General features: G+C 51.7%; 1 protein-coding gene across 1 annotated transcript; it reads left to right on the top strand.

Annotated features, from left to right (window-relative positions):
- On the top strand, window positions 1-27,140 carry Erbb2 (erb-b2 receptor tyrosine kinase 2). The gene is made up of 27 exons (XM_070028122.1): window positions 1-285; window positions 6,647-6,798; window positions 7,605-7,818; window positions 9,563-9,697; window positions 9,974-10,042; window positions 10,461-10,576; window positions 10,716-10,857; window positions 12,559-12,678; window positions 12,933-13,059; window positions 15,648-15,721; window positions 15,807-15,897; window positions 16,072-16,271; window positions 16,624-16,756; window positions 16,839-16,929; window positions 17,560-17,720; window positions 20,333-20,380; window positions 22,442-22,580; window positions 22,661-22,783; window positions 22,988-23,086; window positions 23,276-23,461; window positions 23,605-23,760; window positions 23,867-23,942; window positions 24,174-24,320; window positions 24,671-24,768; window positions 24,925-25,113; window positions 25,652-25,904; window positions 26,009-27,140. Exons 1-27 carry the CDS (start codon window positions 213-215, stop codon window positions 26,362-26,364), a joined length of 3,768 nt encoding a protein of 1,255 aa, XP_069884223.1. The 5' UTR covers window positions 1-212; the 3' UTR covers window positions 26,365-27,140.
- Window positions 27,141-27,337: the final 197 nt, after the last annotated feature.

Raw genomic sequence — 27,337 nt, 5'->3', positions numbered from 1 at the left:
AAGTTGTGGAGCTGAGGTTCGCCGCCGCCGGACCCGGAGCCCCGGAGCTCCGGAGCCCGAGTCCCACCGGCGGCCGGCCGCGCGCCCCTGCCCAGCGCACCCTCTCCCGGCGCCGCCGCGCTCCCCACCCCCACCCCACGTCCGCCTCCCCGTCCAGCCCGGTCCCGCCCCGGTCCAGCCAGAGCTATGGGGCCGGAGCCGCGGTGAGCACCATGGAGCTGGCGGCCTGGTGCCGCTGGGGGCTCCTCCTCGCCCTTCTGCCCCCCGGAGCCGCGGGCACCCAAGGTGGGTCTGGACTGGGGAGGGGTCGGAGCGGGCGCCGGCCCCTGCGGCTGCGCCCACAGCCCGGCGGGCTTGGAAGGGCCCCGGAGCGGCCGGGGAAACGATCGGGGCGCTGGGGGGGGGGCGGGCCGGGGAAGGGGAGGGGGTGCGCGGGGTCCTCCGGGCCCGCCGTCCCGAAGGGGCGAGGGGAGGTGGAAGGGGGGTGGTCACCCCGAAGCGGCTCCAACCGGCCCACGGTAGACACCCGAGCTTTCTGGACCGCAGAGAGGCGCTGGGGGAACTTGTCAGGAAAGTTCTCTGAATCGTCTAGAAAGTTTTTTTCTCCCTCCCCCCCCCCCCCCGTCTTCCCCCCATCTCCGCCTCCCGGAGGGTGAATTGCGTGTTGTGTTTTCCCCCTTCTGAGCCCCCCTCAGATTTTTGCAGTTGGCAGCCTCCGCCTCCGGACTAGACCGAGCTGGATTCTTGGGGGTCCCCCTCCCGCCCCCTCCGGGACGTTTGGGTTTAGTTACTGCAGCTTCTGCAGGGTTGAGGGGAGAGGGGCCGGTGAGGGTAGCAACCTGCCCTGCCGAGCCGGGAGGACCGGGTGGCGGGTGGGGTGGTGGAGTGGCCTCACTTTAGAGGGGGCGGGGGCGCTCATCTGGACTGGGGGAGGGGCAGGCACTTGTTTTGAACAGATTCCCCCCCCCCTTCCTCCCCATGGTCTTGGGGATGGAGCCCAGGGCCTGGCACATGTCAGAAAAGCTCTCCATCTACTACAGAGTATATTATACCCTCCCAGCCCTGTTTGGAACAAATCTTTTTGGGGGGCTGGCTTAGGAAATGTGTTTGCTTTTGAGGCTTATGAAAAGCCTGAAGCCTGGAGGGTAGTGGTGGGTTTTCTGATTTGGACCTATGTATAAAGTCACCTGGGTAGCTGAGGGGAGGGAGCTGAAGAAATAAAGCCAGCTGGGGGTCTACTGAGGGGAGGTGGTTCTACTGCTTTCTTCATGCTGGGGGTGGAGTGGGGGGAGGGGAGGGTGGTTCACAATGTGGACCCTGACCCATCTGTCCATCTGTCCTGTAACGATAAAGATGACATATACTCTGTGCTGGGTCTTGGCCGAGGCACTGTATAAGTTGCATGCCACCTAAATCTTTTGAGTTGTGTGGACAACAAATGTGAGCAAGTTTTGGGGAGCATTTTGGGAAGCTACCTGTGGGTCTGGGAGTCTGAAGAGGGGTGGGAATCATCACCTCTGTGCGTCCCCAAGGACCCTGTCACAACTCGTGTTTGTGTGTGTGTGTGTGTGTGTGTGTGTGTGTGTGTGTGTGTGGCTGTAGGCTATGCTGTTCCGTGTGGTCTTTGTGTTTTTGTGTCTAGGCATTGTGTTGCCAAACAGCAATCTCCCTTGATGTCTTGGGGACACTGACTGAACTCTGCCCTCTCCAGGAACTCCCTTTAAGGTGCTGGGCTAGGTCTGCTGTAAACACTGGGAGGTGGCCTTTGGCTCCGAGCTGAGGAAGAAGGCTCTTCTCTCTGAAAACCCATCCTTCATCTCCCTATTTCCCAGGAGGGTGTCTCCACCTTCTGCTGAGAAGGATGAGGCCAGGCTGGGCTGTGCCCACACTTTGGTCTGGGGACTGGCGGGCATCCCTGTGCAGAATTGGGATCTGGACTGGAGAAGCCTCCTGGAGTCTTTACCCCTTAACCTACTGGGTGCAGAGTGTCATAACAGTTGAACAGTGTAGGGAACGATATAAAAGGTAGCACATCCCCCAGCAGAACCCAGATGATACCCCAGAGCTGGAGTCAGGGGGAATGTGGAGATGGGAGACCTAGGAAAGGCGCTGAAAGTTAGGATTTTGCTAAGATTCTTCGTTAGGGATCAAGGTTCTTTTGGTATATTGCACCAGATGTCCTTTTAATCTTTTTTTTTTTGGGGGGGTCTGGTCGTGGGGCCTGAACTCTGAGCCTGGGCACTGTCCCTCAGCTCTTCATCTCAAGGCTAGCACTCTACCACTTGAGCCACAGCGCCACTTCCCGATTTTTTCTTTTTGCTTGTGTGGTGCTGAGGAATCGAACCCAGGGCCTCATGCATGCAAGGCAAGCGCTCTACCACTGAGCCACATTCCCAGCCCCTGTCCTTTTAATCTTGCAGAGCTCATTTGTATCTTGATTACATTATGATCCCCCAAAACTTTCTTCCCTCTTTTTAACTATACTTAGGGGGAAAACTCACTTTTACATCCCAGGAAAAACATCTGAAAAGAGAAGATCAAATAGAAAAAAAAAGATTGCATTTTCAATACACTTCTCCTTCTTTACAATTACCTGTATCTTGTTTTGTGACATTCCCCCCCACACACTTTTTAAACATGTCTGGTGGGTGTTTTAAATGCCTGATTCTTTTTCATAAATGGCATCATTCCGTCTCAGCACTGTCCTGTGAGGTAGGTGCACAGAAGAGCAAATTGAAGCTCAGAAAGACAAAGAAAATTATCAAGGTCTCCAGCCACCACCCAGTAATATCCAGAGCATTTTTGGATTCTAATGAAGAAGGGTTTGGTCATAGTTTTGTTCCATTCAACAGGAATAGGTTGAGAACACATTGGGAGCAGCCAGGCAGCCAGCTGCATGGAGGAAGAGATGCGAATTGGTTACTCAAAAGTATGGCTTTCCCATCCTCTTGTCCAGACTTTGGCTGACATGGGGGTGGGTGGCTGCAGGGGAGTCCACTCCCTTCCTGACTAGCCCATACCTGCCATCTTGTTGGGCCCTTCAGGGATGGAGGGCAGAAGGGGTCAGAAGCCACTGGGACACATAGGCCTTTTGGGTGAGGGAAGCAACTGGAGTGGAAACATGGGAGACCAGTGTGGGACTGAGTAGGATCCAAAGTATGTCTACCTTTGGGTGATGGAATGACCTAGAAAAAAGATGCCCCTTCTTGCCTTCCACTTGTGGGAAGCCCCTTTTCCCCTTAGGCCTCCTAGCCCCCCACCCCACCGGACTGGACCGAGCGTGTTCCCAGGTGGAATGGGAGAATTATAGCTAATGTTTGTGTTGCTTCAGGACTGTTTACAAACCCTTCTCATGTTTACAGACTGCTTCTCCATTCACCCTCTCATTTAACTCATGCACCTCCTCAGAGGGAGTCTGAGTTGTTATGGCCAAGTTTAGGTTAGTAAATACTCACGGAGACCAAAACTAAGTCACAGCACTGCTGGGCATGGAGATGAATCTGACTTCACTTCTGGGCTGAAGGTACCTGCTCAAGGTCACACAGTAAGGGTCTGAGCTGGGGTTCTGGCCTAAAGACCCCAGTCTTGGGCCCTGGCCTGATATTTGAGTCTTGATACTCCAGCTGTTAATGGCAAGTGAGGGAGTTACTTGAGTGGGTTCTGGTCCTTAGGTCCAGGACTGGTGAGCTTGGGGATGCAGGTAGTTTTTTTTTTTTTTGATAATGTTCATGGAGACGAAAGGAAGTGTTAGCTTTCTTGTGAGCAAATAAGCATCTGGAGGCCAGATTTGTATATCAGTGATAGAGCGCTTGCCTGACATGCAGAAGACAGGGAGAGAGAGAGAAAGACAGACATTCTGGGTCTTCCACTGGAGAATCCCTCAAGCCCAGGACTAAACCCTGACCACTGAAGTCCAATAGAAAAGGACTTTAAAGACTCTGACCAACTCTGAGCAGCAGAGAGATGAATACTGATTTCTTTTGTTTGAGACTCTTGACTAGACTTCACTCATTCATTCATATTCATTCATTCATTCATTCTGGGCTGGTTCCTGCCTCATTGTCTCTCTTTGTCCCAGAGATTTGGAGCATGAGTCTTCTCAAGAGCAGGTGTCTTAGAGGCAAAGGATACCTCATTTAGCGTTAGGACTTTCTGACCCTAAGAAAACTGTTAGGGCCAGGTGGCTATGAGGACCATGGTGAGGGGAGATAGGGGTGTCTGGTAAGGAAGTAGGGCATGGGAAGGTTCTGGAAGCAGAGAAGGTATTTATAAGGATTTCTTGGCCCCCTGTCAAGGGGGTGTCAGCTGGCAGCCTCCAGGTCCCAAGAGTAGGTCTCAGGGTACCAATTTTATCACTGCAAACACTTTAAGAGTCTTACTCAAATGGGCCACAAATCTGGTAAACAAACTTACTGGTGGGTGGGGCTGCCACTCTCTCTGACCTCCTGCCCAGCCCAGCCACCCTGCCCTGCCCGGACGGAGTCTGTGGGTTTGTTGGTGGCATCAGAGAATTATTGTGCTTTTACATTTGTGGGGGGGGGTATGATGTGTTATTTGTGTGTGCAGTCAGGCTGAAAGGAAAAGAATATGGAATCATAAGTTAGACCTGAGTTCAAATCCTGCGTCTACAGCTCACAAACTTGGTGACTTGAGGCTGTTTTTGTTTTTGTCAAACTGGGGATTGAACCTGGGCCTTGCATGTGGTAGGTAAGTTCTCTGCCTGTGAGCAGTACCTTCGGCTCTGCCTTATGACCTTGGCAGGTTCTAACCTCTGCCAGCCTCAGTTACCTTCTTGGGAAATGGAGCCAGCAGGCCCAGCCCCTGGAGGATGACAGGGTCTGCTGCTTATACAGTAGATGCTCAGGTCAGTTACCATGGTGGTTGCTATTGTTGTTGTTGTTTCATAGCTTGGCTGCCACAGCTGGTGTCCCCTGGAGGTGGCAGAGGGCCACAGGGGGTAGACTGATGGGAGGAGGAGGGGTGAGGCCCCTACCCCAGCCCTGCTGTCCCTGTCCCCAGTTTGGCCAAGGCCTGGGGTCTGGGCCTGGGGACAGCTGTGTCTATAAGCAGCTGAAGCAGCAAGGCTGAGGCTGGGGGAGGTCCTGGCAGGGCGTTATTTTGGGCCTGGCCTGCCACCCCCAGCTCCTGTTTCTCTTGGGAGTCTGTGAGGGAGAAAAGAAGAGGGACGTGAGTAGGCGTGGCTTGCTCCATCTAGGAGAGGGACCCTTGGGTTCTATTTCTGGACTCTCCCTTTCCTCCCTCTTTGCTTCCTTCCTTATCTTCCCAGAGGGCTGAGAATAGAGACCCCCTTCCCAGTTCTACCAGGACATCACCAGCTGGCTCTGGGCACAGACAGAGAATTCAGGGACTTGCCCTCCAGCCTTTCTACAGCTCTCTTTTACCCCCTGGGATTGGGCCTTAGGCACCATGTTGCTGGGAGAGCGGAGCCCTTAGCGTCCGAGCCCAGAGCCATTGTACTGGCCTCCCATAGTCCCTGGGAGGTAGGGTAGTGACCAGCAGGAATTCTGGGCAGCTCAGGCACCTGTGGGCCTGTGTATTCCAGGACACCCTCCACCCCCCCCCCAAACCTCCTGGGCAAGACACACCAGGTGATTCATCTTCTCACCAGAGCAGAAAAACAAGTTCAACTGGGCACCTTAATCTACCCCCCTCTTACTGGCAGGCCTGGTGCTGGCTGCTACCCAGAGCCCCCTCCCTGGGCTTCTGAGCCCTCCAGTCTGCCTTGGCGGGGCTCAGTGGGAGCGTCTGGTCTCTAGTACGTCAGGCTGACGGGCAGGTGGGCAAGGGATGGGAACTTCTCTTGATGCCCCTTGGCAGATGCTTGGCACTGGGTGGGTCCATGGGACTGACGTAGTGTCTTTGTGGCAAGAGTTTCGTGGCATAGATTCTGCCAGCTGGTTCTGGAGTCTTGCCCTGAGGAGGTGGTAAAGGTGAGGGTGCTGGTGTAGGAATCTGCAGAGCAAGCCTGGCCAGGATCTGCAAACCAGGTCCCCTTAGCTGGGGTCCCAGGCTTTGTTTCTCTATACAGAGGTGTTCTAGAGATTTCTGCAGTGATGACCAGACTTCTGATTGCCCCCGCCCCCTGACACACCATGCTCTAAGCCATGACTCCAGCTGACCTTCCTTCCCTACTCTCTGGGTGGCATTGCGGGGGCTGGTGTCCCTTGCCAGGAGGTTGACACGTGGGTGTGTTGGAATGGCAGAAGGAGAAAGCCCTGAGTTTGTTTGTTTGGGAGAGGGTCAGGGGGTGTTTAGAAGAGTTGTGATTCATCATTTGTCTTTCTTGGGGGATTTTTTACTCTCAGCTCTGAGTCTAGCTTTTGGGGACAAAGGGAGGCTTTCTTTGGCAGCCCATACCCTGTATTGGTGGCAAGCACCACAGGCTGACACACTGGGGCTCCTGTGGGTGCTTGGGGTGGCCTGGCCAGAGGGGACCCTCAACCCAGATCTCTCCCTTTCTTCCTAAATACAAAAGCTTTCTTCTGATGTTGATCTGTGGGTACAAGGTTGTGGGAAGAGGGGCCATCAGCCTTGCTTTCCTCCATGTCTGGGCTGGCATGACTCAGGAGTGGGTATGAGGAGGAGACCAGGTTTGGTCAGTGACCCACCTGCTCCCTCTTACCAGTGTGCACCGGCACGGATATGAAGCTGCAGCTCCCCGCCAGTCCTGAGACCCACCTGCAAATGCTCCGCCACCTCTACGAGGGCTGCCAGGTGGTACAGGGCAACTTGGAACTCACCTACCTGCCTGCCAATGCCAGTCTCTCCTTTCTGCAGGTGAGGCTCATGGATAAGCCCAGCTAGGCCCACCAGAGAGGCTGAGCCCTTCTTTTAGAGGTGGAGGTAGAAGAGGGTGCTTCTCCTTCTATTTCCTCTCATTGTGGTTCCTTAAGCAGGAGGTCCTTTCTGATGTCTAATCTCCACCCATTTTCTGACAAAAATCAGTCAGTTCTATCTTCAGGTAGCTGGCTGTAGATACCTCTGGTGGGATGCTCTCTTGCCAGCATCTTCCCTTTCCCCTGTCCACTTGTCCCCATCACTGTCCCGGGACAGGTCCCAGACCCTTAGCTTCAGTGGATCTCAGCTTTCCTGTCTGTCTATTGAGTGGATCTCAGCTTTCCTGTCTGTCTATTGGGACCAGCAGTGATCTTAGAGGTCTCATTGGGAAAGTCAGGAGAGAAAGATCTGTAGATTCTGAGCAGGAGAGAAAGGAGACCAGCCCACTGGACTGTGTCCATGAGCCCTGGAATAGGGTCACCTGTGTGGTGCTTGGACTTCAGATTGCACACACCATCTTTTCCAGGCCTTCCATGTTTTTTTTTCTGTTGGAGAAATGAGATGGCCAGAGGGTGGAGCACTTGTTCTGGGCTTCCTCCCCCCCTTCCTCCCCCCTTTATCTTTTTTGATCAGTCAGGAATCTGGTGAGGCTAGATGGAAACAGCTTATTGCTCCATCTCATCTCTACCATGAGAGAACAGGACTGCTCAGGGGCTGGGGGGCTCCTAGAGGCCTGGGGGGAAGGTGGCAGGAGTGTTCAAAGCCCAGGCCTGCCTCACCCCCTGCACCCCACCTTTCCCTCCCAGGACATCCAGGAGGTTCAGGGCTACATGCTGGTGGCTCACAGCCAGGTGAGGCAGATCCCGTTACAGAGGCTACGGATCGTGCGAGGCACCCAGCTCTTCGAGGACAACTATGCGCTGGCCGTGCTAGACAACGGAGACCCTCTGGACAGTGCCACCCCTGCCATGGGGGCTGCCCTAGGAGGGCTGCGGGAGCTGCAGCTTCGAAGCCTCACAGGTGCCGTCACCATCATTGTAGCCTTTCCTTGGCCACTGAGAACTGCCTGGAGCCACTGGGAGCCATGAAAAGTGTGTGTGTGTGTGTGTGTGTGTGTGTGTGTGTGTGTGTGTGTGTGTGTGTGTGTGTGTGTGTGTGTGTGTGTGTGTGTGTGTGTGTGTGTGTGTGTGTGTGTGTGTGTGTGTGTGTGTGTGTGTGTGTGTGTGTGTGCGCTCTAATGTGTGCAGGCAGGGCCTCCCCTGGGAAAACAAGGGAAATAGAGCTAAGGTGTAGCTCAGGGGCAGAGCACTTGTCTAGCATGTGTGAAGTCCTGGATGTGAACCTCAGGACCCCACAAAGGAAGGAAGGAAAGAAGGGGAAAGAAAAGGAAGAGAGGGAGCTAGGAAGGGAGAAAAGGAAGGAAGGAGAAAGAAAAGGAAGAATTCTGGGTGGGAGGGCAGCAGGAAGGAAGGGGAGAGAGGAAAGGAAAGGGAGGGAGTAAAGAAAAGGGAGTGGGGAAGGGAAGGGAGAGAGGGAAGAAAGGAAAAGAAAGGAGGAAGGAAGGAAGAAAAAAGCAGGCAGGTTGATTCTACTTCTTTTCAGGAAATCGTAGCTTGTACCAACCTGCACAATTTAATCATTAGAATACTAGCTTGTTTTTGCTCTCACTTGGCTGAGTCTAAGTTCTAAGTGAGCAACCTGTGGAACTGTATCTGGAGAACTGTATGTAATAGAATGTGTGTGATGGACTGCCATACAGTGGACTCCACGTAGACTTGTATAGGGTGAACTGTATGAAGTAAAACTGTGGCTCAAACTGGTAGAGAGCTCAAGGGTAGTGCCCAGGCCCCTGATATCAAGTCCCATGACCCACAAAAAAAAAAAGGTAGATTGCATGTGGTGGACTGTATGCAGTGCACGGAATGTGGTAGACTGTATGCAGTAGTCCTAGAGTTCACTCACTGTGTCCTAACCTTAGGTAGCATTCCAGGCGCCCATTTCATTCAGAGTCTTGTTCTAGTCAGATAGTCCTGTAAGTCCTTCTCTTCATCCTTCAGTGTTCTCATTTTCCAGAGAAGAAGACTGAGAGGCTTACAGAGGATACATGGCTTGCTCAGCGTTATATAGATAGATAGTGGCTAAACTAGATTTCAGACATTAGAGTCTCTTTTGTATGTGCATTTGTGCAGTGCTGAGAATTGAACCCAGAGCCTTGCATATGCTTCCTCCACAGTCCCAGCCCCAGCCCCTCTCTTTTAACCACCAGCCAGTGGGCCTAGGATGAGGTAGAAGGCAAAGAGAACGCTTGGCCCTTGACATGGTGACTTGCTCCTTCTAGGCCCCAAGTTATTCGTGTTGAGAGAGAGGTGGACAGGGCTACAAGATGCTGAAGATGCTCCCCTGCTGTCTAGGGGAGCTGGACTTTTTTTTTTTTTGTTTTGTTTTGTTTTTGTTTTTGGGTCCGGTGGTGGGGCCTGAACTCTGGGCCTGGGCGCTGTCCCTCAGTTCTTCAGCTCACGGCTAGCGCTCTACCACTTGAGCCACAGCGCCACTTCCGGCTTTTTTTTTCTTTTTGCTTATGTGGTGCTGAGGAATCAAACCCAGGGCCTCAGGCATGCAAGGCAAGCACTCTACCACTGAGCCACCTTCCCAGCCCGGAGCTGGACTTTTGTAAGGGGTTTGCTTCCCTTCAGAAGGCAAGAGGCACTGAAGAGAGGAGGTGGCTGATGAAACAAGGCTCTCCTAACTACTACCCTCCCCACAGAGATCTTGAAGGGAGGAGTTTTGATCCAGCGGAACCCCCAGCTCTGCTACCAGGAAACCATTTTGTGGAAGGACATCTTTCACAAGAACAACCAGCTGGCTCGCACGGTGATAGACACCAACCGCTCCCGGATGTGTAAGCCATATTCCTGCCTGCTGCTACCTCTTCTCTGTCAGCCTGCCTAGCCCAGCCACTGATCCTACCCGGCTCTTTTTTTTCCCCTCAATCTCTTCTGCCATATCCGTGTCCCTTCTCTGTATCTCCTCCTCTGCCTTGGTTTAGGCACTGCTTCCTTGGAGGACTCTTTTCTTCCTGGATCTCTCCCTTGCTAGGTACCCACTGACAGGTGTCTGTGTGATCCCTTTTGTTGCCCAATATTTCTCACCACCTCTCTCTGTGTTCTGTCCCCAGGCCCGCCCTGTGCTTCATCATGTAAAGATAACTATTGCTGGGGAGAAAGTTCTTTGGACTGTCAGATCTGTGAGTGTGGGGAGGCCCAGTGGCTGGGAGGGCCAGGGCAGGTGGATGACAGGTGGCTTGGAGGGGGTGGGTAGTGGGCTGGTGGGAGGTTTCTCAGAAGATGATGGTGAGCCAGGCACCCATGGCTCATTCCTGTAATTCTAGCTACTTAGGAGGCTGAGATCTGAGAATCGTGGTTCAAAGCCAGCCCCGGCAGAAAAGTCCATGAAACTCATATCTCCAATAAACTACTCAGAAAAAGCCCGAAGTGGCACTATGGCTCAAGTGGTAGAGCACTAGCCTTGAGTACTAAGAGTCTCAGGGACAGCTCCCAGGCTCAGAGTTCAAGGCCAGGACCAGCAAAAATAAATAAATAAAAGATGATGGTGGTAAAAATCTGTTGTCTAGGACTCAGTCTCATCTTGTCTCTTTCCAACAGTGACTGGCACCATCTGTGCCAGTGGCTGTGCCCGCTGTAAAGGCCGGCTGCCCACAGACTGCTGTCATGAGCAGTGTGCTGCGGGCTGCACAGGTCCCAAACACTCTGACTGCCTGGTATGTGCCTTTCTACCCTGTGTCACCTGGGCCCCAGGGTGTGTGTGGGGGGCACCTTGCTTGGGATTGCCTTGTTCCTCATGGCATGCCAGAAAAATAATAAATCAACCAGTAACAACCAGTGGCTTGACCCTGCCAGGCCTGCCTCCACTTCAATCATAGTGGCATCTGTGAGCTGCACTGCCCAGCCCTGGTCACCTACAACACAGACACCTTTGAGTCCATGCCCAACCCTGAGGGCCGTTACACCTTTGGAGCCAGCTGCGTGACCTCTTGTCCTTGTGAGTACCTGGGAGGAAAGCATGGTTTTCATGGTCTGTTCTATGGGAAGGGGAGGGTATTGTGAGTCCATGTGCCCTGGCTTTGGAGGGCTACCTCATTCATTCAACAGCTAAGGAGCAGGAGGCACAAAGACAGGCAGCTGAGCTAGACTGCCAGACTTGTGACCTGGCAATATGTGAGCAACAATAATAACCTCAGAAGGTTGTTCTAATGTTTGAATGAGTTAATATTGGTTAAGCTCTTAGAACAGTATCTAGTGTTTATTATTAGATGATCTGCGTAAATCAGGGTACCAGCACCTCTATTCACTGATGGATGCTGAGGGGCTGGGCCTTGGCCTGGGGAACCTCTTTCTTCCTCTTATAGGAGTCAGAGTAGGCTTTTAGGTCCTGGCTCCACCTCCTCATGATGTAAGAGCAGGCAAGTGGAAAGTCAGACTAATTTGCATAATTCTGTGCTTAAATTCAGGGCCATGTGATCTTGCTTGGGTTTTTGCTCAAGGCTGGTGTTCTACCACTTGAGCCACATCTCCACTTCTGGCTTTTTGATGGTTAATTGGAGAGAAAGGTCTCACAAATTTGTCTGCCCAGGCTGGTTTCGAACCAGTCATCAGATCTCAGCTTTCTAAGTATATGAGCCAGTGGCATCCAGATTAGTTTCTTTTTGCTAAACACAAACCTTTTTTAAAATTATTTTTATTTATTTATTTTACTTTTAATGATTTTTTTTTTCCGGTTGTGGGGCCTGAACTCTGGGCCTGGGCACTGTCCCTCAGATCTTCAGCTCAAGGCGAGCACTCTACCACTTGAGCCACAGAGCTACTTCCAGCTTTTTCTGCTTATGTAGTGCTGAGGAATCGAACCCAGGGCCTCATGCATCCAAGGCAAGCACTCTACCACTGAGCCACCTTCCCAGCCCCACTTTTAATGATTAAAAAAAAAAAATTGTTGTCAGTCGTGGGGCTTGAACTCGGCACTGTCCCTGAGCTCTTTTTGCTCAGGGCTAATGCTCTACTACTTTGAGTAGTAGAGGTTTTTAGGTAGTTTATTGGAGATAAGAGTTTTTTTGTTTTTTGGTCTGGTCATGGGGCCTGAACTCTGGGCCTGGGCACTGTCCCTCAGCTCTTCAGCTCAAGGCTAGCGTTCTACCACTTGAGCCACAGCGCCACTTCTGGCTTTTTTCTTTTTTGCTTATGTAGTGCTGAGGAATCAAACCCAGGGCCTCAGGCATGCAAGGCATGTGCTCTACCACTGAGCCACCTTCCCAGCCCAAGAGATAAGAGTTTTTAGATAGTTAATTCTAGTTTTTAGGTAGTTAATTGGAGATAAGAGTCTCATGAACTTTCCGGCCCCAGCTGGCTTTGAACCATGATCCTCAGATCTCAGCCTCCTAAGTACCTAGGATTAGCTGGCTTTTAATTAATTTTATTAACAAACGTTTTTTGTTGTTGTTAGTTGTGGGGCTTGAGTTCAAGGCCTGGGCACTGCTCTTAAGCTCTTTTGCTCAAGGCTCTACCACTTTGAGCCCTAGTGCCACTTCCTCAACAGTGCTGTTGAGCTACAGGTGTTGTTAGGAAGTAAATGGAAATCCAGAGTTCAGCTGCATCGTTAGGGCAGTTAAGTATTGATTGCTAGTATTCTTCTGAACCATTGTTCATGGAGAGGTGTGAAGGGCCAGGGCATGTGGTGTGTATTCTGCAGACAACTACCTGTCTACGGACGTGGGGTCCTGCACGCTGGTCTGTCCCCCAAACAACCAGGAAGTGACAGCCGAGGATGGAACACAGCGGTGTGAAAAATGCAGCAAACCCTGTGCCCGAGGTACCCATCCACTTCCCCACTTCCTGGGCCAGATGAGCTTCCTGTCCCTCTGCATACACACTGTGGTTCAGCCCTTTGTCCCACAATGCCTTGGATCCTCTGGGGCCCATCCTTTTCTCTCACTATCTGCTGCCCTGACCCAACCCCAGATCAAGTTTCTCTGTCTCCCGCCAGTGTGGCCCCAGAAAGGAACCACAGACAGGATCCTGATGGGGCAGAGATGGCTCCCTTATCTCCTGTCCCCTTTCCCACAGTATGCTACGGTCTGGGTATGGAACATCTGCGGGCAGCAAGGGCAGTTACCAGTGCCAACATCCAGGAGTTTGCTGGCTGCAAGAAGATCTTTGGGAGCCTGGCATTTTTGCCAGAGAGCTTTGAAGGGTAAGGATGGGCACAATGGCCTGAGGCGATGTCAAGCTGGACACTGAGTCCCTAGGTCCCAGAGGGGGTAGTAGCATCTCTGGGGGATCATTGGGGAGAGATGGGAGGCTGGGAATGCAAAGGAGGTGGATGAGAAACCAGAGGGTAATGGCTTGAAGGCATGTGTTTTTTTGTGTGCTTGTTGGTCTGGGGTTTGAAAACAGGGCCTGGGCTCATTACTAGAGATATGAGTCTCATGGACTTTACTGCCTGGGCTTGTTTTGAACTGTGATTCTCAGATCTCAGCCTCCTGAGCCTCCTGAGTAGCTAGGATTACAGGTGTGAGCCATCAGCACCTAGCTGTCTCTAAGCTTTTGTGCTCAAGGCTATTATTGTTCTACCACTTGACCATATCTCCATTTCCAGCTGATTTTGGTGCTTAAGTGGAGATAAGAGTCTCATAGACTTTTCTGTCTAAGCTAGCTTTGAACTGTGATCCTTAGATCTTAGCCTCCTGAGTAGCTAGGATGATAGGTACCTGACTTGGGTTGTATTTTTAAAAAATTAATTATTATTATTTTTTGCTTATGTGGTATGAAGTAATTGAACCCAGAACCTCACTAGGCAAGCACTCTAGCACCAAGCCACCTTCCCAGCCCTGGGTTATATTTTTGTAAATGACATGTTGTCCACAAACATGGACTCTTGTGGAGGTTCACCCAAGTCAGTAAAGCAAATTCTCTTGCAGTATAGCAGCTTTATCCATAATAGCCTCAAATTGGAAATGACTCCAGTGTTATGTCAGCAGGTAATATATACATACAATGTAGTCCCATAATGCAACAAAAAGAAATGAACCACTGGCACATGTGATATTAATTAATCTCCAAACAATGCTGAAGCTGGGCACTGGTGGCTCATGTGTGTAATCCTGGCTACTTGGTTGGTTGAGAATGGGAGGATCATGGCCCAAAGTCAGCCCGGGAAAAAGTGATTTGTGAGACCCCTCTCAGTTCATAGCTGGGTGCAGGTACATGCCTTTTCTATTCCAGAAACATCCATCAGAGAAGCTGGATGCAGTAGTGTGTGCCTGTCTTGCAGGCAATGACAGGAAGCCTGAAGTAGGTAGATCCTAATGCAGGGACAAGTCTAGACAGGCAGCTAGGTTCTACCTTCAAAATAACCAGTGAAACACAGCTGGAGGTGTGGCTCTGTGATAGAGCTTCTGCGTGGGGAGTGTGAGGTTCCAAGTTCAAACCCAGAACTGCAAAAACAAGCAAGCAAACAAACAAAAGAACATGTTGATGGAGAGACAAAGGTTGAACAAATGCAGCAATGTACTCACTGGACACTAGGTGAAAAATGACCTATACAACTTGCAGGTGGGGTCAGGAGGGAAAAACTGGGAGAGAGCAAGGAAAGGGCTCTCCAAAATGAAATGTACTCTTTACCTGATTTATGTAACTGTAACCCCTCTGTATATCACCTTTCCAATAACAATAAAAAGACTTAAAAAAAAAAAAAAAGAATGTGTAGAGCAAAGACGCCAGAATCAAGGACTACTGTGGTAGCCTATTCCTGTAATTCTAGCACTTGAGAATTTGAGGCAAGACCTTGTCTTAAAAAAAAAAAAAGCTGGGCACTGGTGGTTCACACCTGTAATCCTAGCTACTGAGGAGGCTGAGATCTGAGGATCGCGGTTCAAAGCCAGCCCGGGCAGGAAAGACCGTGAGACTCCTATCTCCAATAAACCACCAGAAAACCGGAAGTGGCGCTGTAGCTCAAGTGGTAGAGCGCTCGCCTTGAGCTGAAGAGCTGAGGGACAGCGCCCAGGCCCAGAGTTCAAGCCCCACGACCGACAAAAAAAAAAAACAAAAAAAACCTGGCGCCAGTGGCTCATGCCTATAATCTTAGCTACTCAAGGAGTGAGATCTGAAGATTGTGCTTTGAAGCCAGCCTGGGCAACAAAGTCCGTCAGACCTAGGAAGGTGGCTCAGTGGTAGAATGCTTGCCTTGGATGTATGAGGCCCTGGGTTTGGTTCTTCAGCACCACATAAACAGAAAAAGCCAGAAGTGGCTCTGAGTCTTGAGCTGAAGATCTGAGGGACAGTGCCCAGGCCCAGAGTTAAGGCCCCATGGCCAGCAACAACAAAAAGTCCATGAGACTCATCTCCAATTAACCACCAGAAAACCAGAAGTGGCTCTGTGGCTCAAGTGATAGAGTGCTAGCCTTGAGTTGAAGAGCTGAGGGACAGTGCCCAGGCCTAGAATTCAAGCCCCATGACTGAAAAAAAAAAAAAAAAGCCTAGATATAGATGCCATACCATGTAATTCCCCTTATGTGAGACTCTGAAAACACAAATCTACTGTAGTGAGAAAAATGAGGTCAGTGTTTGTCCTGGGGTGAACAACCTAGAAGGGACACAGGAAAAGCTCAGGAGGGAAAAACAGCTAGGCTTGATGGGCAAAATGGGTGTGAGCAGAGACATTGGTGGGAGATGGAGAGTGTGAGGTATCAGGGCTTTCTCTGGGCAGGGGTTTGGGGGGTAGGAGAACAGGTTATGCCTGTCCTCTTTGTGGACCTACTAATTCCTCTTTTTTCTTTCCAGGATCCCTACTTCCAACATTGCCCCCCTGAAACCTGAGCACCTCCAAATGTTTGAGACCCTGGAGGAGATCACAGGTGAGCTCTGTCTCTCTGTGACCCACTCCTTCAGGGGAGGTCGGGGATCCTAGTCCTGTTCCCTAGCTTCCTCCTCTGCCTACAGGTTACCTGTACATCTCAGCATGGCCAGACAACCTGCCTGACCTCAGTGTCTTCCAGAACCTTCAAGTCATCCGGGGACGCGTTCTATATGAGTGAGTACTGGGAGAGGAGGCCCTGATCCCCAGGGACTACTCTGTGGCATTTCCATGAGTATTGGCAGGATACTGAGACAGGAGGAAGGGGTGGACGGCCTTCCCTGACCAGGAATGGGCCTGGGGTAAAGTGCCCTCCCCCCCCCCAGTAGCTGAGTACCTCACTTCCTGCAGTGGCGCCTACTCGCTAACTCTCCAAGGCCTGGGCATCCGCTGGCTGGGGCTGCGTTCACTGCGGGAGCTGGGCAGCGGGCTGGCCCTCATCCATCGCAACACCCACCTCTGCTTCATACACACGGTGCCCTGGGACCAGCTCTTCCGGAACCCCCACCAGGCCCTGCTTCATAGTGGCAATCGGCCAGAGGATGCATGTGGTAAGAGAGAGAACCCAGCCCTGAGCCAGCACAGAGCAGTGCTACCAGGCCCCTAGCTGTGGTCTGCTACCTATGCAGACTGCCTGTTCCTGGAGCCCTGTTCGTGACTCAGCTCTGGCTGGCTTGGCCTCTCGGCATGGCTTATGGCTAGATCTTACCATGTTGTCTTCTTATCCTTCCCTTCCCTCTGTTTCTAGAATCAGAATTCTTCCCCTCCCTGCACTGCCCAGCACCTGTCTGCCCCTTTCCCCTCCAGCCCAGAACCACACTCACTACCTCTTCAAATAGTTTACTTGTACCTGGCTTCTCTCTTCCCTGGGAGCCGCCTCTGACCCCTTCCTCTTCATTGCAGTGGGCGAGGGCCAGGCCTGTTACCATTTGTGTGCCAATGGGCACTGCTGGGGGCCGGGGCCTACCCAGTGCGTCAACTGCAGTCAGTTTCTCCGGGGCCAGGAATGTGTGGAGGAATGCCAAGTCCTGCAGGGGTATGCCAGGCAGAGGAGGGGGCAGCTGGAGGGGGTGCCCAGGGTGCCTCCCAGCCCTCTTACCACCTACCCCTTCTCTCAGGCTTCCCAGGGAGTATGTGAGTGACAGGCACTGTCTGCCCTGTCATCCTGAGTGTCAGCCCCAGAATGGCTCAGTGACTTGCTTTGGATCGGTGAGGAGCTGGTGGGAGGGATGCATGGAGGAGGGTCACCAGGGATGGGACAGGTGTGCTAACAACCTGATATCTAGTGGCCCTGGGGAAGGCTCTGGGCTCAGACCTGGGCATCAGGAGGGCGGGAACTTGGGGACGGCCAGGGTCCTGCTGGGGGAAGCTGTGACAAAGTCCCCATGAGCCCTGTATCCTTGCCTGTGGCTGCCCGATGGAGGTTAGATCTATAGGCTCAGGTCTCAGCTCACCTGGATTCAAGTCCAGGTCCTGCTTCCAGCCTCAGTTTTTGTGTTTATAAAGTGAGTGTTGTAACCATACCCACCCTGCTGGGTGTGGTGAGAACAAAATTAAACCGGGCTTGGCACTGTGCCTAAGCCCTGGAAAGGCTTTGTACATAATGGTTACTGTCTGTTGCACCTTAGATAACACATGTCCCTCTCTGGGCGCCTCCAGTTCCTTGTCGCAACCACCCCTCCTGCCCCCACAATCAGAGTTTGAAGGAGGGCAGGGCTACAGAGACTGAAGTGTTTGTCCCAGGAATAAGGAGACTGAATGGTCAGGGATCAGGGCCTGACCCTCCTCAGCTGTTGGTGCCAACCACCGACCGCCTCCAACCCTTCCTTCCCCCTCCAGGAGGCAGACCAGTGTGAGGCCTGTGCTAACTACAAGGATCCTCCCTTCTGCGTGTCCCGATGCCCCAGTGGTGTGAAGGCTGACCTCTCCTACATGCCCATCTGGAAGTTCCCAGATGAGGAAGGCACGTGCCAGCCGTGCCCCATCAACTGCACCCACTCGTGAGTCCAGAGTTCTTTTCTGTGGAAAGGAAAGCTTTCATTGTAGGAGCCTTTCTTGGAGTTTCTCATTGTAAATCGGGGACAATTTTAAGTTTTTTCATCTTTTCTTTTTCTTTGAGTGGTACTAGGCTTTGAACTCAAGAGTCTTCTATACCACTTGGACCACACACACTCCTATCTCTTTTTGCTGTAGTTTTTGTTTTTTTCTTGGATGTGGGGCTTGAACTCAGGGCCTGAGCACTGTCCCTGAGCTTTTTTCTCAAGGTTAGCTCTCTACCCCTTGAGCCATAGCTCTGCTTCCAGTGTTCTGGTTGTTAATTGGAGATAAGAATCTCATGGATTTTCCTGCCCAGGCTGGCTTAATCCTTGAATCTTGATCTTTAGATCTCAGCCTCCTAAGTAGGATTATAGGTGTGAGCCACTAGGGCCTGGCTTTTTTTTTTTTTTTTTTTTAAATAATTCAACTTTCTTATGTATGCCTTTCAGCTGGGATTATAGTTGTGAGCCACCACTCACAGACATTGTCATTTTTTTTTCTAATCACAAAATACATTAAAAATACCTGTATTCCTAGCCACTTAGGAGGCTGAGATCGGTGGATGATGGTTTGAAACCAGCCTAAGCGGGAAAGTTTTTGAGGTTTTTATCTCCAGTTAAAAACAGAAAAATCCAGAAGTGGTACTCTACCACTCAAATGGTAGAGCTCTAGCCTTGAGTGAAAAGGACAGCATCCAAGGCCAGAGTTCAAGCTCTAGGACCTGCACAAAACATATACAGTTTTAATACACGAAACATATATGAACATTGCTAGCAGTTCTGTCTTACTGTTAATAATTTGGAATGTTTTGCCTTTTTTTTTTTTTTGCCTGTCCTGGGGCTTGAATTCAGGGCGTGAGCACTGTCCTTGAGCCTCTCTGTGCTCTAGGCAAGTACTACCACTTGAGCCATAGTGCCACTTCTGGCTTTTTCTGTTTATGTGATACTGAGGAATCGAATCCAGGGCTTCAAGCATGTTAGGTAAGCTCTCTACCACTAGGCCACAGCCAGCCTTTTTTTTGGTGGTGGGGAGAGGGGTGTCAGGCTAGAGATAAAGCCCAAGGTATGACACATACTGAGAGTGCTCTGCCACAAAGCTCTGCACCCAGCCTGCTTATCTGTGCCTATTCTTTTTACTAAGGTGGGATTGTAAACCATCTGTACCTATTTACAAATAGCTTTTTTTGTGTGTACGTGTGTGCTCATCCTGGGGCTTGAGCTTAGGAACAGCCTGGGTGCTGTCTCTGACCTTTTTCAGCTCAAGGCTAGCACTTTACCACTTGAGCCACAACTCCACTTCAAGCTTTATTTGTTTTATAATTTATTGGAGATAAGAGTCTCACAGACTTTTCTGCTTGGGCTGGCTTCGAACCATGATCCTCAGATTTCAGCCTCCTGAGTAGCTAGGATTACAGGCAAAAGAGCCAGCCCCTGAAACTCTTATCTGCAATTAACTACCAAAAAAGCTTGAAGTTGGAGCTGGGAATGTGGCTTAGGAGTAGAGTGCTTACCTAGCATGCATGAAGCCCTAAGTTCGATTCCTCAGTACCACATAATCAGAAAAAGCCAAAAGTGGTGCTGTAGCTCAAGTGGTTAGAGTGCTAGCTTTGAACAGAGAGGCTCAAGGACAGTGCCCAGGCCCTGAATTCAAACCCCAGGACTGGCAAAAAAAAAAAAAAGCTGGAAATGGAGTTATGACTCAAGTGGTGGAGAGCTAGCCTTGAGCAAAAGAGCTCAGAGACAGTGCCCTGGGTTCAAGCTCCAGAATGGGCACACACACATACAACATCTCTATAGTGTAAATGTTATTTGACCCTGTTGCTATTTGAGAAATATGGAGCTTTTTTTTTTTTTTTTTTTTTTTTTTTTTTTTTTTTTTTACCGTTTCTTGCAATCCATCTCCACATGCAAAGGAGCATCCTTGCATGTCCTAGTATCCTGGTGTTGGCCTTTTGGGGTATATACTGAGATGGAACTGCCACATCATAGATGTTATTTTATTGATTGGCTGGTGCTGGGGATGGAAATAGGCCTCGAATATGCTAAGCACTCGCTCTATACAGAGCCACACCCCCTGCCCCATATTGTGAAATAGGTATTGCCACACTTTTCTCAGAAGTTGGGCAGTGTACCCCAAGACTCCTTCATGAAGGAAATAGCTGAGCTCAAGGCAAGCACTCTACCGCTTGAGCCACAGTGCCCCTTCCACTGTCTAGTGGTTTATTGGAGATAAGAGTCTCATGGACTTTCCTGCCAGGGCTGGCTTTGAACCACGATCCTCAGATCTCAGCCTCCTGAGTAGCTAGGATTATAGGCATAAGCCACTGGTGCCAGGCTAGCTGAGCTTTCAGAATCAAAGTTTTTTTGGGATGCACTTCCCTTCCTGCCCAGCCCGGGGAGGGGGGGCAGGGGTCCAGGGAGGTGGGTTCCCGAGCTAGGAACCTACGGGCTGATAGATTGAGCCCTGGTAACCTTCAGCCCAGTTTCTGCCTTTGTCTTGATGGGGATTATAATTTAGCCACACCCACCCCAGGAGGCTGTTCTCAGAGTTGTTGATGGGCCTTTCTCTTCTGCAGCTGTGTGGACCTGGATGACAAGGGTTGCCCCGCAGAGCAGAGAGCCAGGTAGGCCTGGGCCCCTAGAGCTTCCCATGTGGCCTCTTCCTTCTTTCCTGACCCTGGGTGGTCACTGGTCACCTGACACGCCACCCATCACTTCCCATGCATTTTCCCCCTGTGTTGATTCTCCTTTCAATTTGCTTCTACAAGTGGATGGAGGATGCTCAGGGTGCTGGGGGAAGAATGGGGTGGGTGGGGTGGGGTCAGCTAGCCTGTATACCTAGTACCTCCCACACTAGAGTAGCCTAATGTCTCTCAAGGGATGCTGGTCAGTTCAATTCATGATAGAGTGAGCAGAGTATGGCCATAGTGCTGGGGAGGGACTGGAAAACATTCGGTTGTGGGGCCTGAACTCTGGGCCTGGGCACTGTTCCTCAGCTCTTCAGCTCAAGGCTAGCGCTCTACCACTTGAGCCACAGCACCACTTCCGGCTTTTTTCTTTTTGCTTATGTGGTGCTGAGGAATCGAACCCAGGGCCTCAGGCATGCAAGGCAAGCGCTCTACCACTGAGCCACCTTCCCAGCTCTGGAGAACATTTTTTGAGGGAGGGTTTCATGTAGGGCAGGCTAGTTTTAGTCTCACTCTTAGACTAGGCTTGCCTGAAACTCGGATTCTCTTTGTCTTTTTTTTTTTTTTTGGTTGGTTGTGGGGCTTGAATGCTGGGCCTGGGCGCTGTCCCTCAGCTCTTTAGCTCAAGGCTAGCACTCTACTACTTAAACCACAGCACCATTTCCAGTTTTCTGGGGTTATATGGAGGTAAGAGTCTTACAGACTTTCCTGCCTGGGCTGGCTTTGAACCAAGATTCTCAGATCTTACCTCCTGAATAGCTAGGATTACAGGCATGAGCCACCAGTACCCACTTGAGATTCCCCTACCTCATCCTGAGTGCTAAGATTTCAAGATTCTCCTTCTCATCCTCCTGAGTGTTGAGATTACAGACTTGTACTACCTGGGAATTTCAACTGGGATGATAAGAGGCTTTGAGGATGACAGGAAGCTTCCAGAAGGGAGTACAGGCATTTCCCTTGCCCTCAGGTAGAAAGCCTTGCTAGGTGTTAGCCAATCCAGGGGTGTTCAAAGGCTCTGGTATTGGGGGGGGGGTGGCTGCTGAGCACATAGAGGGGGAGAGAAGGGAGAGATTGGAGGCAGGTAAGAGACAAATTTAGAAGGCAGAGGCCTTAACCATCAAACCACAAGCCTTGCTTTTCTGGGCAATGAGAAGAGTCGGAAAAGAGAACAGACCGAGAGTATATCTATGTGATCATTTGTCTCATAAACCCAACATTCATCGTGCCAGGCCCTGGGCTGAGCAAGGGAGTGGGGGCAGGGAGGGAATAGAGTGGAAGGGAACAAGGATGACTGGAATGTCAGATAATTGGGCATAGTGGTACATGGCTATAATTCCAGCACTCTGGAGGCTGAAGCAAGAGAGTCTCAAGTCCTAGGCTAGCCTGGATTATGTTGCAAGAGCTAGTCTCAAAATAAAGAAAAAAAAAGTCTAGTTAGTACTCAGGTATTCCATCTGCCCCAGAATGAGCTTTTATTAAAAAAAAAGTATATTAGTGGGGGATGGGGGGAATGATCTGAGTCTTAAAAGATGGAGAAATGGTGGTTCTGGCCCTAGGAAAAGTATATGTGAAGGCTGGGAGGTGTGAGAAATCATGACTTGAAGATGAAAACTTTGATTAAAGCATCAGAACCCCTAGGTGCACCTTCCTGGGTTTCAGGATAGGCAGCCATCAGAATCTGTGAGAGTAGGGCTCCGGAGCCATGCATATTAACATACGTTTTACACCATGACATTTTAGAGCCCTGAGATAGAGCCAAGAGCCAGGTCACAGAGGATTTGAGGCTGTGTATACTGCAGAGGGTCTAGAACTTTATTGTGGAGGTGGAAGGGAGCAAAGGCAGGTTTAGAGTAGGGAAGAAAGTGTCAGAGCCTGCTGTCTTACTCTTCCCACTTCCATTCTGGAATGCCAGGGACCTTCATGTACTCCCATAGGGTCCCTTCAAGACCCTCTGCTCCAGACTGGCCCCTAACCGCTAATCCTGGCTCCTGTTCCCAGCCCTGTGACATCCATCATCGCTACCGTGGTGGGTATCCTGTTGTTCGTGGTCGTGGGAGTTGTCCTTGCGATTCTAATCAAGCGAAGGCGCCAGAAGATCCGAAAGTACACGATGCGGAGGCTGCTGCAGGAAACCGAGGTGAGGCGAAATAAGGGCCTCCCAGCCCACCCGAGGCCTGCAGCTTGCCGGGCACTGACCCACCACCCCCTTCACCCCAGTTGGTGGAGCCTCTGACACCCAGTGGAGCAATACCCAACCAGGCTCAGATGCGGATCTTGAAAGAGACTGAGCTAAGGAAGGTGAAGGTGCTTGGATCTGGAGCTTTTGGCACAGTCTACAAGGTTAGGGGTGGGGCTGAGGCATGGGGTGGGCAAATCTGGAGGATGGGGCCCAGGGCTGTGTGTGTGTGTGAAGACACCAAGTAATGCTGTTTGAGGGAGGGAATGGAGCAAGCTGGAGGGAGGGGAAAGGTATTCAGAGCATAAAGAAGAACCTGGGTCTGGTCCATACTCCTGGCTCACTCCCATCCTCTTCTTCCTGCTCAGGGCATCTGGATCCCAGATGGAGAGAACGTGAAAATCCCTGTGGCCATCAAAGTGTTGAGGGAAAACACATCTCCCAAAGCCAACAAAGAAATCTTGGATGTAAGCCTGGCTACCCGTTCCTGAGGGAGTTTGTGAGGGACAGCCTGGCTACACACTTAGACTGGATTAATGAAATCTGACGTTGATTAATCCAGTCTGCAGGCCTGGGCCATGGGTTGTGCAGAGGGGATCATGACGGTTGGACAAGTTGTAGTCTTCCATGCCCTCTCAGCATATCCTCCTCTACAGGAAGCTTATGTGATGGCTGGTGTGGGCTCCCCCTATGTGTCTCGCCTCCTGGGCATCTGCCTGACTTCCACGGTGCAGCTGGTGACACAGCTTATGCCCTATGGCTGCCTTCTGGACCACGTCCGAGAACACCGAGGACGCCTGGGCTCTCAGGACCTGCTCAACTGGTGTGTGCAGATAGCCAAGGTATGCCTTTGTTGGGGTTGGACCCTGCAGGTGCCTTGGGAGCCAGTTCCCGTTATTCCGTGGGGGTAGGATGGGTGATCTTCTGGGAGGGTGACCAGGGTGAGGCCCAATCTGAAGATCCACACTGGTACCTGCCATTCCAGGGCATGAGCTACCTGGAGGATGTGCGGCTGGTACACAGGGACCTGGCTGCCCGCAATGTTCTGGTCAAAAGTCCAAATCACGTCAAGATTACAGACTTCGGGCTAGCTCGGCTGCTGGACATTGATGAGACTGAGTACCACGCGGATGGTGGCAAGGTGGGAGGAAGGAGCAGAATGAGCAGGGTGGAGAGGAGTCTGGTGGGGGGCGGTGCTGAGGATTACCTCCCCACTACACCCAGTCTGAGGGCCTCTGTCCTCCTAGGTGCCCATCAAGTGGATGGCATTAGAATCCATTCTCCGCCGGCGGTTCACCCACCAGAGTGACGTATGGAGCTATGGTGTGTGTTGGGGGAGAGAGGCTGGATGAGGAACCATGGAGAGGGGGTAGTATTTGGAGGGGTGAGAGCAGGTTGGGGCTGGGGGAGGGGTGTCTAGCCAGGGATAGAGGGGAGACTGGGTGGATCCTGTCCCTTCCCCTGCCATTGCCCCAAGCCCCTGGGCACAGCTTCTGTACTTCACAGACCATTGCTGCCTCTTGCCCTCCACTTCTGATACCCTGTTCATTGTAGGTGTGACTGTGTGGGAACTCATGACTTTTGGAGCCAAACCCTATGATGGAATACCTGCCCGGGAGATCCCTGACCTGCTGGAGAAGGGGGAGAGGCTGCCCCAGCCCCCTATCTGCACCATTGACGTCTACATGATCATGGTCAAATGTGCGTGATAGGGCTGAGCGTGTGTGATGGGGGAAGGGAAGAGGACCCACAGGGATACCAGGACACCAAGAGCAGGATGAAAATGGGCCCAGAGGCCCTGGTATATTTGAAGCACCTCATATCCCTTTCACAATAGAAGCCCTGAGCTGCTCTAGCTTAACAGCTACCGATAGCCTACTGTACTGTAACATGTGAGAACCAGAGGGGCTTAGAGAAATGCCCCATGGTTCCAGCTCAAGACCCCTGAGTCTTCTCAAGGTCTGCTTCATGAGAACTCAGCATCAGCCAGGGTTGTCTGGACAGGGTTAGGGGTGCAGGATGAAGATGCCAAGCTCCTCCTCTTCCCCCAGGTTGGATGATTGATTCTGAATGCCGGCCAAGATTCAGGGAGTTGGTGGTTGAATTTTCTCGCATGGCCAGGGACCCCCAGCGCTTTGTTGTCATCCAGGTACTGGCCTTCCTACCCCATACCTCTCACTAAGCCTACACCTCCTGCAGAGGGAAGAGAGGGGAAAGATGCCCACCTCTGGCACTCTGTGTGCCAAATACTGCATGCCAGACTGGACTAGGCTGGGGCCCTCACTTCTACCTCTCTCCTCCCTAGAATGAGGACTTGGGTACAGCCAGTCCCTTGGACAGCACCTTCTACCGCTCACTGCTGGAGGATGATGACATGGGGGACCTGGTGGATGCTGAGGAGTACCTGGTACCCCAACAGGGTTTCTTCTGCCCAGACCCTGCTCCAGGCACAGGGGGTACCACCCACCGCAGGCATCGAAGCTCATCCACCAGGGTCAGTGTTAGTCATAATATGATGGCTTGGTAATTTACCTCTCCTGTGCTGATGCACTGAGTGCCTTTCTTTTTCTCTGTCTCGGTCTCTCTCTCTCTCTCTCTCTCTCTTTTTTTTTTTTTTTTTACGGGGCTTAAACTCAAGGCTGGCACTCTACCACACTGAGCCACAGCTCCACTTCCAGTCTAGTTTTCTAGTGGTTAGTTGGAGTTAAGAGTCTCATAGATTTTCCTGCCAAGGCTAGCTTTGAACTGTGATCCTCAGATCTCAGCCTCCTGAGCAGCCAGGATTACAGGCGTGAGCCACCAGCACCCAGCCTGGGTACCTTTCTTTGGTGCTCACCTACGTTCCCCTCTTGTGGAGACCTCATTATCCCTGAGGATTCTCATTGCTTCTTAGCTCCTGTAACCCCTTTTTCTCCACCATGACTGTCTCAACCCAGAGATGACGTTTTTCTCCTATCACCTTGCCACTTCCCATGAAGGCCCCTCCCAGACCCCATGAGCAACTCCATTGTTACTTTCTATCTTGTCTCCAGAGTGGAGGTGGTGAGCTGACCCTGGGGCTGGAGCCTTCTGAAGAAGAACCACCCAGGTCTCCACTAGCCCCCTCAGAAGGGGCTGGCTCTGATGTGTTCGATGGTGACTTGGGGGTAGGGGCAGCGAAGGGGTTGCAGAGCCTCCCCCAACATGACCTCAGCCCCCTGCAGCGGTACAGTGAGGACCCCACAGTGCCTCTGCCCCTGGAGATGGATGGTTACGTTGCTCCCCTCACTTGCAGCCCCCAGCCAGGTATGGAATCCAGGCTTCCTCCCAGAGGGGGATGGGAACCCTCTTTGGGGCAGTAGTTATGGCAGGGGGGACATCTAATGAACTCTGTTCACTCGGCCTTTCAGAATATGTGAACCAGCCGGAAGTTCGGTCACAGCCCACCTTACCCCTGGAGGGTCCTCTTTCTTCTGCCCGACCTGCTGGTGCCACTCTGGAAAGGCCCAAGACTCTCTCCCCTGGGAAGAATGGGGTTGTCAAAGACGTTTTTGCCTTTGGGGGTGCTGTGGAGAACCCAGAGTACTTGGCACCTCGGGGAAGCACTGGTACCCAACCCCACCCGCCTCCAGCATTCAGCCCAGCCTTTGATAACCTCTACTACTGGAACCAGGACCGATCAGAACGGGGGGCTCCACCCAGCACCTTTGAAGGGACCCCTACAGCAGAAAACCCCGAGTACCTGGGCCTGGACGTTCCAGTGTGAGCCAGAGACCAAGTGTGCTGAGGCCCTGCTGTATCCCTGGAGCTGGGGCAGGCCCGACCTGCAGCCCATCACTGGAAAGCTGATCGAGGGCTCTGTGACCATGGCAAGGGGAGCTTGCTGTGCCAGAAACATGCTCTGAAGAACCTTCCTTCCTGCTTGAATTCCCAGGCAGCCAAGAGGTGCCCAGCCTGGTTGGTAGAAAGGGTGCACTGGGCAGTCTTGGTTGATTTTGGAGTCCTGCCCCACCAGATGTTGGATGCTACAGCCATAGTCTGCACACCTGAGGCTGTGGCCCTGCCCAGCCTTCTTCCAGACCTTGGGTTCTGAAGGACCAAGGGAAGCTGGGCCTAGGAGAGAAGAGGTGCCAAAGGCCTGTTTAGAGGACAACCCCACAACAGACTGTCCCTGAGACCTAGTGCTGTTCTCTGCCCCAGGAGGAACGAAGCTGCACTAGTGTCCAGGCCAATCCTTGTACAGAATACTTTGTTTGTTTTTTTATTTTTGTTTTTTAAACATGAAATAAGGACCCAGAAGGAGCGTGGGTACTATATGAGAGTGGGGGGAGGGGGGAGGTATTCTTGGGATTGGGGAAGGGAAGACTCTGCACACTCATTTGCCAATAGATTCTGGAAACAGCTGGGCCACAGCCTATGTTTTGGGGTGGATCTAGCCAGACCTTACTGCTTACCTTACATACAACATTTTTCTTGGGGAAAATGGATAGGAATCTTCTAAAAGCTTGAACGAGGAGCAAATTAAGATTTCCTTTTCTTTTTTTCTTTTGGTCGGTTGTGGATCTTGTACTCTGGGCCTGGGCGCTGTCCTTGAGCTCTTCCGCTCAAGGCTAACACTCTACCACTTGAGCCACAGAGCCACTTCTAGCTTTTGCTGTTTATGTGGTGCTGAGGAATCAAACCCAGGGCCTCATGCATTCAAAGCAAGCACTCTACCAATGAGCCACCTTCCCAGCCCC

Source organism: Dipodomys merriami, unplaced genomic scaffold (genome assembly GCF_024711535.1).
Source record: "Dipodomys merriami isolate MVZ:Mamm:240054 unplaced genomic scaffold, mDipMer1.0.p SCAF_19, whole genome shotgun sequence".
In the NCBI taxonomy this organism is placed as follows: Eukaryota; Metazoa; Chordata; class Mammalia; order Rodentia; family Heteromyidae; genus Dipodomys; species Dipodomys merriami.
The sequence above is the reverse complement of the archived record's forward strand: the minus strand, read 5'-3'. Positions and strand labels throughout refer to the sequence as shown.

Excerpts from the sequence above, each read along its gene's own strand:
- Erbb2 (XM_070028122.1), top strand. The coding sequence starts at position 213 with ATGGAGCTGGCGGCCTGGTGCCGCTGGGGGCTCCTCCTCGCCCTTCTG. Across the intron at positions 9,698-9,973 it reads CACCAACCGCTCCCGGATGT|GCCCGCCCTGTGCTTCATCA; the intron begins GTAAGCCATATT and ends TTCTGTCCCCAG. Across the intron at positions 22,784-22,987 it reads CTTTTGGCACAGTCTACAAG|GGCATCTGGATCCCAGATGG; the intron begins GTTAGGGGTGGG and ends CTTCCTGCTCAG.